Source organism: Hipposideros armiger, unplaced genomic scaffold (assembly GCF_001890085.2).
Source record: "Hipposideros armiger isolate ML-2016 unplaced genomic scaffold, ASM189008v1 scaffold_207, whole genome shotgun sequence".
In the NCBI taxonomy this organism is placed as follows: domain Eukaryota; kingdom Metazoa; phylum Chordata; class Mammalia; order Chiroptera; family Hipposideridae; genus Hipposideros; species Hipposideros armiger.
The window spans coordinates 900081-912950 of NW_017731557.1; the positions used below are offsets into that span (position 1 = coordinate 900081).

The 12870-nt window shown below is 39.9% G+C and overlaps 1 protein-coding gene across 3 annotated transcripts in view; it reads left to right on the forward strand.

Annotated features, from left to right (window-relative positions):
- Nucleotides 1–12870, forward strand: part of TTC27 (tetratricopeptide repeat domain 27) — a 163072-nt gene that overhangs the window by 62866 nt on the left and 87336 nt on the right. For all 3 annotated transcript variants that reach the window (XM_019653796.1, XM_019653797.1, XM_019653798.1), the window contains one exon: nucleotides 5480–5593. In XM_019653796.1, coding sequence (XP_019509341.1) covers nucleotides 5480–5593 — 114 coding nt within the window. The remainder of the gene's footprint in view (nucleotides 1–5479; nucleotides 5594–12870) is intronic.

Genomic DNA, 12870 nt, shown 5'->3' on the forward strand with positions numbered 1-12870 from the left:
ATAAAATGAACATTCTACAACTCTATGAATGAATCTTTCAAACATAATGTTTAGCAAAAAATAGCCAGATACAAGAGTACTCTCGGATTACATTTGTGTAAAGTAGAAAACATGTGCACTGATTTATGGTGTTAGAAGACAGGATAGTGGGTACTCTTTGCAGAGGGGCTGAGACAGAGAACAAGGGAGACAGTGGGATGCTGGTAATGTTTTTTGATCTGGATGCTGGTTACATAGATCTGTTGTCTGTGACAATTCCGTGTGTGTGTGTGTGTGTGTGTGTGTGTGTGTAAAATGCTTTGACAGGAAGAAATATTGGATCTAGTAGCCATTTCTTTGCCACATCAAATTGAAAAATGTGTGGAAGTGTCATGTAAGACATGTACATTCATTGTCAAATGAATTGCAGTGGTCATTCTTTCACTCTGAAAGAACAGTATCTTTAAGAAAAAGAATGTTAATAAAGCACCTTTTCTTAGGACATTTTAACCAAACTAGAATTTCTTATATAAAAGTAAATCATTTCTTTCAGACTGTTAACAAATTAATTCTACTTTCTTGTATGGCTATATTAAGTTCCTTTAAAAGTTGGAATATATCTTCCCTACAGTCTAAGTGAAGATAAACTATGAACTTCAAACTTATCGTCTCTGTCAGTGCTTTGCTTAGGAAGAACCTCATTTATTTCTTTGAGCCTATTAATACTAAAAAGCATCAAGATTCAGGATGACCCACTATTTCTATATGAAAAAAGTAACAGTTTGTTGCAAAAAGCACAGAAGCATCAATCACAGCTTATTCTCACAACAGACTTGCCATGTATCGAGGTGATTCGAACGTTGTTTATCGTCACAAAGAAAAAGAAATGTAACGACTATGGTTGTAAGGAGTTCTCTTGTACAACAGAGATAAAACAGTATCATGTAATAATGGGCAGCCAGTTTTTTCAAGTTAACACTGTCTGCACATTTCACCAAGTATCAGGATGGAGCTGCCAGATACCCTGAAGTCTGCAAGGACTTGGTTTAATCATAGGGGTACATCATTTGGGTTTCTGTCACTTGGGAAGATTTCTGATAAGTTGAATATTTGTGCAAGAGAAAAGCTTATCGCTGTGCACAGCTTCTATTTGCCAGTGCAATAGCTAACTAGTATTAGGCATTTTGGACTTTAAGATAACGAACATCAGTACCTGTTCATGTGCGAGTCGCTAAGCCATGCACTGGCAGGTTGAGTGAGCACTGCTATAATAAGTGGAGTGGTCTCAGCTTAATTTGTGTTTTGGGTAATTTGCCTTCTGAGGGAATTGTCATATCTGTGTCTTCAGAAAGGTGGCAGCTTGCTCCTCTGGAAGGAGGAGGGTGAATAATATCCTGATTAAGAACTACTGTTGTAGAGGCTTTTGCAATTGAATAGCTACCGTATTTCCCTTGGAACAAGAAGTTAACTCTCCAGTTATCAGCCTTTCAGTAATTTCTGTTATTTAGAACCAGTCTAGAGTAAAATATTCAGCAATTTACAGAGTACTTTTGAGAAATGAGTGAATTATTAGAGCAAATTATAAATTATAAGAATTAGCAATGTGCAATATTGTAAATCTTCATAAAAATGTATTCTTTGAGAGAAATAGAAGATGAGATGATGAAAAATAGTGCTTGCTCTAATTTAATTACATAGAAATATATCAGAACCTTTTCATGCACTGAAATAACCCAGCCTTTGGGAAATAAATTCTGAAATTTGGGAGATGTTGAACATATGTTCAGGATGTTTCATCCAAAATATCATTAGTGGCTTTAAAATACAATGAAATATTAGTTTCAGCCCAGTTATATTTTATCTTCTGTTTTCTGTTTTAACTCTTTAGCAGCATTGAACTTGACTGTAAGATTGTTCTGTCTTTTTAAGGAATTTATCAGTAATGATTTTGTAATATATATGCTACTTTTTTGTTATGGTAAAATATGCATCACATAAAATTTGCCATTTAAAAAATTTGTAAGTGTTTGGTGGTATTAAGGACATTCACAGTGTTGTGCAATCATTACCACCAGCCATCTCCAGGACTATTTTATCATCCCAACCTGAAACTCTGTCCCCATTAAACAGTAACTTTCATACCCCCCTCCCCCAGGTGACCACCATTCTACTTTCTGTCTCTATGAGTTTCACTGTTCTAGGTTCCTCATATAAATGGAATCATATGGTATTTGTCTTTTTGTGTCTGGCTTACTTCACTTAGCATAGCGTCTTCAGGATTCACCCATGTGTACCAGAACCTCCTTCCTTTGTAAGGCTGAGTAATATTCCTAACTAGAAGCAGTGGTAGAGAATCACTACGGAGAGATGGCGTCACTTAGGTAGGTGGTTGAGAAAAGCTCTCTGAGGAGATGGCATTTAAGTTGAGATCTGAAAGATGAGAGAGCCATAGAAGGCAGTGGGGTAGTCATTCTCAGATCCAAAATTGTAGTTAAGAGCCGTAACCCTCGTTGGGGACATGATAGAGACTCTGGCTTAACTCCCCCAGTCCATCTGGACAGGTGATAGCTTGAGTCCTCACCAGTGGGGCTGGCCTGCTACTGAGGCAGGTAGCCAGGTTGGTGTTCTCGCCATTGGGTTTGCTTGCTGAGCTGTTAGACTGGGCATTTTAAAAAAATATCATTTCTTCTTAAGTCAGTAGAGCACTAGAGCATATATCTCCCATTCATTTTTCTTTTTCTTTTCCCAGTATCCCCTATTATGATTGATTCCTGTGAGCAGCAGTGTTTTATAAAATATATTAAATATAGCTTATCTGCAGTTACCTCCTTTCAGAAAGACTTTCCCAAGTCTTTATATCCCCAGCCAAATGGATATAAGATAAATGCATTCTTCAGTGATGTCATTATCCAGTCAGTTCTTTCTTTAAAGTTTTTCAAATATCTACTTGCCAGATTGCATTTTACTTTTAGTGTTTAGTGAGAATGTTTTGCTTGACCTTCACATAAAAGTCTCAGGCAAACTCTTGTTCTCATGCCAGCGTAGAAAACAGTTTGACTTTGTTGTTTTTCCGAGGAAAATATCTTCTCTCTTTGGTGTGCAAACCTTCTGAAAGCTGGGTTTTAACTTGGACAAGCCTGAGTTGATCTGTGTACAGTACTGCAATGTTATTGGTAAAGTGATCAGTGCGACTGGGAGGAAATTCCTCCCCTCTCTTAGGGTCCTTGGCTGGGTCTGAGAATTAAACTCACCAAGACAGATCAACAGGAGAAAAGCATGCAAATTTATTTCATATCAGTTTTGCACGACATGAGAGCCTTCATAAGGAAATGAAGACCTGAAGAAACAGTTAATCCTGAGTATGCTGGATCTGATGAAGAGTGGGCAGTCGTGGAGGAATATGAGCGGTGAAAATGTCTTGAGGGACTATGTGTAGTAGATGGGTACTTAGTAAGGCCTGTTTGTTGGGCTTCTTCTCAGTGTCCCTTTGTCTTCGGAGATAAGGATGCTCCTTTCCTCTGGTTATAGTGAGGGCAGCTCTCACAGGAGGGTTTTATGACCTGCTTCAGGGTGGAAGGCTGGGGCCAGGGCGGGGGTCAGAGCAAGTTTCCTGCATCTGCTTTCTCAAACTCCTTCAGTTTAAAATATTCCATATGCCTAGGTAACGTATTTGGGGAATCGTGTGTCCTGAACCCCGTCAGAGGTTAGTGCCATCCCCATGCCCACTTTGGAAGGTGATTTTGTGTTAAGGGTGAGAGAAAGCATTACAGGAGGAGAGACCTGGGAGGGGGCCACGTGTGCTTTGTGTGGGCACTTGGGGCTTTGTGAAGCTTTACCTGTTCACATTCCTGTAATCCTCACAGCTCTGCGAGAGGCGGAATGGCTGTTTACAGAGGAGGAAAGTGAGACCCAGGGAGGTCAGTTAGGTCCCAAGGTCATAGCTGGGATTCTAACCAAACTCTCCCTGACTCGGAGACTTTCCCCCATGTCTCACAGAGCTCTGTCCTCAGTGCCCTTCCATCCTGTTGTCATGGGTTACAGATGTTCAATGATTTCTAGTACATTCTCTGAACTGATGGCAGTTTTCTCTGGCATTAGGATTCTGTATCTACATATTCAAGGCCAGTCTTTTTGTTTTTTTCTTTTTTAAAGATTTGATTGGGGAATTGGGGGAGGGGAACAGTGCTGGGGAATTGGGGAAGGGGAACAGACAAGTTGCTGTCCTTTTGTTCTTCAGTCTACTTGTGGAGGACTGGCCCATATTGGTATTATCATTGCGCTCTTCCCAGGTGAGGCAGTCGCTCGCTGGCCATTGGATGGCTGCCCAGTGCGGCTCATAGCAGCTCACAAAAGCTCATTTCAGCTGCCAGCCAGCCTCACTGCAGCCTACGCCGTTGCCGGTAACCAACGGCAGCCCAGCTCCAGGTCAAGCTGTTGTTCACCATCTTACCTGTAGAGAGCGCAGTGTTACTAGCCCTACTGTGGGATCCGAACCGGGACCCTGCTGCTCAGAGCTGGCACCCCTCTTAACCAACACGCCACTTGGCCAGCCCATGGTCAGTCTTTCTTAAGATGCCCCTCTAGGAAAGCATTTTAACTAAAATTGGAGATTCCTTACCCTAACCGAGGCCAGAAAGCATTTGCATGCATTTTAAAATGGTTTTCTGTAATATAAATAGAAAAAAAAAGACCTTAGGGCTTTAACTTTTAAGTGAACAAATACTTAATTTTGGGGTCATTTTATGTACTTAACCCTCTGTTGGGCACAATGCAAAAGTTATGAGTTCGGGCACAAATGCATCTACTAGATGTGTGTATGACATTTATTTATTTAAATTGAAAATGAATGAAAACAACATGTAAGCACACTTATTATTTTTTCAGAATGAAATTTTAATTTGCCACAAAGTAAAAACAATATATATTTATGACATAAATTCAGTATAAAAATCAACAGAAATTCAAAATAATCCGTGAGATCAGTTGCACCCGACGGAGGGTTAAAGTTTAAATTGCATTTGCATCTGTGAATTAGGATTTTTTAAGTGAATAGGTATCAGATTTTTAATTGTTTTTATTTGTGAATTTGGGTGATTTTAAAAAATTTACTTCAAATTTGAGAAAAATGGCCTTTATTTTTCTGTGGTTTCTGTTCTCACATATATTGTAATCTGGGAGATAAAAAGATTTAGTATTTGTCTATGGTGTGATATATTCTGCTTACTGTTTTGATTATCTGGAAAGGTTCTGATTCATTCTTTAAAAACTTATTCAGTAGAATCAGTCAACTAGGTTAAGTAATTACTCTACTCAAGTGACCATAGTTTTCATAGGAATCTTTGAAAGCACGTTTTATTATTTTTCACTGAGATTTTCAAATCTACCTTCAGCTGTATCCTGATATTTTTGGAAGAATTAGTTTTGTTCTATTTATGTGTGACCATCCAGCTTCTCCCTTCTTTATGTGGCTTTTATTTAATTTTATTTTCTCTTCCATCAGTGTTTGCTTTCACAACCAAAGTTCTGGGCCATTCAGACATCAGCCTTGATCCTCCGGACAAAACTTGAGCGAGGAAGCACACGCCGAGTGGAACGGGCGCTGAAGCAGACACAAGTAGGAATTCATGTGGCAATTTTTGTTTTTCCTCCAACTCTTTATTAGTAAGCATACATGTATGTTATGAATCTAAAACGATGAGATGGTTTTCATTTTACTCAAATATTTTGTTATTATTTAGAAGAGTATAGGTTTTACAACTGGATTGCTTGGCTTCAAATCCTAGCTCTGTGACTATAGTATTGCACCTCTCTGAAGGAAGACTGTTCCTTTCCTCATAACACTTCTGATACCAAATGTGTGGGTCTTCCACACCAAGGGATTTCCCACTTCCCTGCGTGCATCAAGTGGGTGTCCTGCCACTTAAATCAACTCTGACAGTGGAGTTAGTGCAAACCCCACAGGCTAAGGGCTCAGTCCCACAAGACTGCCTCCCACTTCAGATGTCAGCTGCAAGTCTGGGTACTTCTGACTGGCTGTAGATCAAGGGTTCACATGACCCCCTCCTGAAGTTCAATAATTTCCTAGAATGGCTCACAGAACTCAGGGAAACACACTTTACTCATACACTGCTGCGGGGAATGTAAACTGGTACAGTCACTGTGGAAAACAGTATGGAGGTTCCTCAAAAAAATTAAGAATAGTTACAGTATGACCCAGCAATCCCTCTTCTGCGTATCTACCCGAAAAATTTGGAAACATTTATTCGTAAAGATATATGTACCCTTATGTTCATTGTAGCATTATATAGGGTACCCAAGACATGTAAACACCTATTAGAATGGCTGTTATCAATATGACAAGAAATAAGTGTTGGAGAGGACAATTTAAATGTCTTTTTTAAAGTTTTGGCCTTCTGAATACAAATAGTACAAGAATACATTCATTTATTAATGAAGGACATTTTGACCTAGAAATGATTTGCTTTGCATCATCTATTCCGTTAACTGTGGCATATAAAATAACCAAATCATCACATTCATCTTTCTTTTGTAGTGGCAATTAAACTAAGAATGTATAGAAGTAAATTTGTTTACAAGTGTATAGTATACCTTTTCAATTCGAAACCTGTATCATTCTCAGAATTGTGCAGATCATGGTTTTCGTAATCAAATAACAAGGAGGTGCTTTGTCTGGGGAAAATGGATTTAAAGCAAGAGCCAAGTCACTGTGCTCCAGCATTTTGCCCCTGTCTTGGCCCTAAATTATATCTGGAGTCTCTTTATCTTGCCATCCAAATGCTGCGTTATGAAGGGAGTTGTGCACCTCTGTGCCTATAGAACAGAATGAGGAATTGTTCTTTCTGCCTCTACAGTGTAGCAGCACCTCAAAGAACATCTTTTCACTCCCCAAACCAGAAATTTTGGAAATTAACCAGATCATGTGACAAGATGAATGTAAAAATTCTTTTTAAAGATTTTATAGGGGGGTTGGGGGAGGGAACAGAGTTGGGGAATCGGGGAAGGGGAACAGACAAGTTGCTGTCCTTTTGTTCTTCAGTCTAGTTGTGGAGGACGTCGCTTCACTGGCCCATGTTGGTATTATCATTACGCTCTTCCCGGGTGAGGCAGTCACTTGCCGGCCATTGGACGGTTGCTCATGGCAGCTCACGAAAGCTCACACCAACTGCCGGCCCGCCCCACTGCAGCCTATGCCGTCGCCGGCAACCACGGCAGCCCAGCTCCAGGTTGGGCTGTTGTTCAGCATCTTAGCTGTAGAGGGCGCAGTGTCACTGGCCCTCATGTGGGATCCAAACGGGCCCTGCTGCTCAGAGCTGGCGTCCCAAGCCAACTCCTAACCAACGCGCCACTCGGCAAGCCCAAATTTGTCTAATTTTTCATCCGTTATTCAGCCATTTACCTCATAATCTGAACTTTTGCCAATTCCTCTGATTCAGAGTTTGATATTACTGTGTTTGTTGAAGTTACTGCATTCCTTAAGAATAAGAGGAAAATGATTTAAAATACATGTATAGATAAAACAATGTTTTAAAAAATTTTCCATTTTAGTTTCTGTGAAAATCTTTTCCCTTCCTCAGCTATATAAAGTGGTGAAATGATAAACTGTTAACGTGGAAAGAAAAATAAGCTTGAAGGGGCTCTTAGGGAAAAGCTGAATCTTGTCATATTATGAGTTCAGGAAATGCGAGTGTGATGAGGGCCGGTGGCTTGTCCCAATTTCCCTGGCTAATAATGACAGAGTCTGGACTATAACTTACACAGTGACAGGCAGGTACATGGAAAGAGCTAGTGACAGGTCCAAAAGATGGCAGGTTTGGAAGGAATTTCTAAGTGAGACATGCCAAACTCAAAAAGAAAACAGTGCATCACACCTAAAGGTAAATAAGTCAATGTTATAAGACCCACAGAGGAAGAAGGAACTCAAAGTTGAGGGCAATCCATTAAAAACTCCCTATCTCATGGAAATTATTCTAGGCTGCAGTTCTTTAATTTTTGTGTGTTCAGAGCTACGATGATGATGGTGGTGATGAAGAAAATAATGTTTATGGAAACATGGCTTATTTTAATGGTTATGATTCAGAAGCAGCTTGAATTAAAATGAGATTATATTCTCTAATATTTATTTCTACCCTGCTTTTTACCAGTGGAGTATAAAGTAGTTTTATTCCCACTGTCATGCAGCTTCTCTCTTCCTCTCTGATCCAAATACATAGAATCAACATTTTCTTTATCGTAAGATCACATCTTTTCCTTCTTTCCTTTAGTATGGTAAAAGCAGTGTGTTATAGATATAACCAAATATGAAGCTAATTAATTGAAACCACAAACATTCAAAGGGATCATCTTACCTATGTCTAAACCAAAAACAATTGTGCAAACCAAATGTCATCATTGCCTTCTGCCATATTAACTGCTTTAACCTAGTGTTTGATAAACTCAACTCAGTCATTGAGGATTAATGGGAGATTATTTTATGTTTACTATTAAAATAATCTTGCTAATCTTTTAATTACAGTTGACAATCAATATTATGTTAGTTTCAGGTGTACAGCATAGTGATTAGCCATTTAGATAAGTTACAAAGTGATCCCCCAGATAAGTCTGGTACCCACCTGGCACCATACATAGTTAGTTATTACAATATTATTGACTGTATTCCCTGTGCTGTTCTTTATATCCCATGACTGTTTTGTAACTGCCAGTGTGTACTTCTTTTTTTTTTTTTTTTTAAAGATTTATTGGGGAATTGGGGAAGGGAACATTGTGTTTTTCCAGGACCCATCAGCTCTAAGTCAAGTTGTTGTACTTCAGTCTTAGTTGGGTGGAGGGCGCAACTCAGCTCCAAGTCCTGTCGCCGCTTTCAATGTAGTTGCTGGGGGTGGGGGTGGGGGGCTCAGCCTACCATCTCCTGCAGGAATCGAACTGGCAACCTTCTTGTTAAGAGCACATGTTCTAATGGACTGAGCCATCTGGCTGCCCATTGGCAGCTTGCGGACTCTCAGTTCAAGGTGTCATGTACAAGCTTAGTTGGAGGGGGAGCGCAAACCCACCTTCCCATACGGGAGTCGAACAGGCAGCCTTGTTCTGGCAGCCTTATTGTTAAAAGCATGCTCTCTCACCAGCTGTACCATCTGGCCGCCTGTTGGCAGCTCAGTGGCAGCTCAATTCAGGCGCAGCTCACTGGCCCATGTGGGAATCGAACCGGCGAACCTGTTGCTCAGAGCTCGCGCTCTAACCAACTGAGCCACCTGGCCAGCCTACCCAATGTGTACTTCTTTTTTTTTTAAGATATTTTTAATTGGGGAATTGGGGGATGGGAACAGACAAGTTGCTATCCTTTTGTTCTTCAGTCTAGTTGTGGAGGACGTTGCTTCACTGGCCCAAGTTGGCACCATCACTGCACTCTTCCCGACGAGGCAGATCAGTCGCCGGCTTCTGGACAGCGGCTCACGGCGCCTGCTGGCCGCCAATGCTGGCTGCTGGCTATACGCGGTAGTCCATGGCAACCCACTGCAGCAGGGGCTGCAGCCTACACCATCGCTGGCGACTCATGGCAGCTCAGCTCCTGGTAGAGCTGTTGTTCAGCATCTTAGCTGTGGAGGGCAGTGTCACTGGCCCTCATATGTGGGACCCGAACCGGGGCCCTCTGGCATCCCAATCCAGCTCTTAACCAATGTGCCACTCAGCCGGCCCAATGTGTACTTCTTAATCCCTTCACTTTTTTCACCCAGTTCCCCAATCCCCTCACATCTGGCAATCATCAGTTTGTTCTCTGTGTCTGTGAGTCTGTTTCTGCTTTGTCTGTTCATTTATTTCGTTTTTTTAGGTTCCACATCTAAGTGAAATCATATGGTATTTGTCTTTCTATGTGTGACGTTTTTCACTTAGCATAATACCTTCTAGGTCCATCCATGTTGTTGCAAATGGTGAAGATTTCATTCTGTTTTGTTTGAGTAATATTTCATAGTATATATGTACCATATCTTCTTTATCTAATTGTTTCTTGAGGAACACTTAGGTTGCTTCCATATCTTGGCTATTGTAAATAACACTTCAATGAATATAGAGGTGTATATATCTTTTCAAATTAGTGTTTTGGATTTCTTTGGATAAATACCCATCAACAAAACGAATAGGCAACCTACTGAGTGGGAGAATCATCAATGTTACATCCAATAAGGGGTTAATATCCAAAAAATATAAGGAACCCATACAACTTAACACCAAAAAAACATGGGCAGAATACCTGAGTAGACGTTTCTCCAAAGAGGAACTCCAATGCTTTGTCTCCAAACTTTTGCTATTTGAAAAAGGCTATCACAGGAATCAAAGTTCAGGGATTCTCCACTTTTCTTTCTTTCTTTACTCATTCTAGAACATAGTCAGCTACTACTGTTTCTTTTGTCTTAGGTATTATCATTTCTGTTTTCCTTATTGTCTTTCTGTATTACCTTTTCATGTAACTTTTCCATATGAAAGACATAGCTGGTAAAAGTTGAGTCTTTGTGAAAGTATATATATATATATATTTTTTTTTTAGCTGAGCCATCCTGCCACCTGTTGGCAGCTCAGCGGCAGCTCAGCTCGGGTCAGGAATCAAACCAACGATCCTGTTGCTCAGAGCTCGCACTCTTGAGCAAGCTCTTAACAACTGAGCCACTCAGCCGGCGTGGAAGTATTTTTCCATCATAATTTGGTTGTTTGGCTGAGTATAGAATTCTCATTTTAAAATCATCTTTCCTTAGGACTTTAAATGAGGTTATTTCTTTAATATCTTATGGCATCGTGGTGTGGTGGTAGTATGGCAGCCTGATTCTTCTTTCATTTTAAGTTGTATTTCTTTTTCTTCTCTTTTTGAAATTTTTAGAATTTTTTCTCCATTCTTAGAATTCTGAATATATCTAAATGTGAGCATGGGTTCTGGAGTCATACACCTGGTTTCAAATTCTAGCTCTACTGTATAATAGCTGCCTTTGCCTCAGACAAGTTTCCTAACCTCTCTGTCTCAGTTTCCTCACGTGTATAGTGGGATAAACACAATAATTATTAGGATTATATGAGTTAATATTTAGAACAGTTTATCTCAGGTAGGAAGTACTTAATGTTAGTTGTCACAACTATTGTCATTTGCCTTGATGGAGTACTTGCTAGTTCTTTAAATGTGAACAATCATGTCTCTCTAGTTCAGGGGTATTTTCTTCTATTATTTCTTTAATTATACTTCTTCATTTGTTTTAAGCTTCTTTTCTCTAATTCAGTCTGCAACTGGAATTTTAGTAGACTTATGTGAAACTTGCTGGATCTATTCTGTATATGCCTCTTAATTTTTGTCTCGTGCTTTCTTTCTCTTAGTCTTTTTGCTTGATGTTATGGGAGATTTCTTGAACCTTTCTTCTATAGCACTAGTTTTGATTATTAGCCCAATTCCTAATATTTTTTCAGTCCACCCATGTAATATTTTATTTTGATAATTATTTTTAATTTCCAGAAAGTCTGTATATTTCTGATTATTCTTTTTCCTGTTAAACTTTTCTTTTATATATGCAATATTTCATTTAATTTCTTTGCACACTGTTAATTAGACTCTTACCAGAGTGACATCCCGACAGATAAGGTATGCATAGAACAGTGAACTAAACAATTTGTAAGGTATTCTTATGTCATTGAACTCAGGGAGACTGCAAAAGATTGAAAAGGCTTAGAGTGTTTAGGAGATGCACCTATCTATCATGAAAAATGTTGACGTGTTTAAAGGATGGGATAGCAGGGTCAGAAAAATGATCCAACAGTCCAGTTAACAGGTACAGAGATTGATAATATGCAAAACTTACATTAGCTGTACATCAGATGTATTAACACAGGGCCTCCTTTTATGCCCTTAAACCAGAGCCAGACCTCAGGTCAAGGCACCACATCAGACTTGCCCTCTGCATGTGAACTTGGCAGGAGTACAGTAGTTTGGGGCAGAGAGTTATGAGGATCATCTCAACTTCAGAATAATTATGTAAGTGTGTGCAAACCAAATGTCAGAAGGGATGGGGACATGACTGCAAGAAAGAAGCTAATGGCACAACTATAGGACTCAGTATTTAGCTGTACTAAGCTGGAGGCAGCAGCATGTTCTCAGATGCAGGTAAGGACTCCCCAGCACCCTGGTTTCCTAAGAAGCTGCCCAGCTATAGAGGATGCCACCCCGTGCCATGCCAGTGCCAGAAGCTCCCCTTGGTGCCCTCAGAGGGATGAGGGTTAGTTTATGCCCGCATGCACCCCCATTCCCCAGCCAAATAGTGATCATGAGGGGAAGTTAACCTTAGCAGACCTAGGCTTCTGACCTGTCTTCTTTCTAAGTATTATGAGTGAAGGCTTCCTGAAGTTCAATTTTATCCCATAGCTAACACGTGAATTATGCAACTGTAGGTTCCTCGTCATTTGTCATGTAGACTGTTGTAAGGTACTTAACCTCCTCACCACTGACTGGTTGGTCCCTTTGTTGAAAAATCAACTGTCCCTATCTGTGTGATAGCTATATTTTAGCATTTACTAAATTATATTATACTTTATTTGGAACGCTTCTGTCTTCACAGCTAAAATGTGAGCTTCCTGAGGGGTCAGGTTCTATATTTTATTCATTTTTGTATTCTCAGACGAGGCACTCAATGAATGTTTGCTGAATGGTGAATTTGAAAAGAAAATCCATTTTGCATTATCTAGTTATTAGCAGGACTCATTGAGAGTTAGCTAACTTAAAGATTATATTTTCTTCGGGCTAAGATTATATTTTCTTCTTGGAATCTGAGAGCTGTAGAAACCAGCCCTTTTGATACCATTCCAGTCCAGATCTTTAGCCCCCATGCCAAAGCTAACAGGAACAGA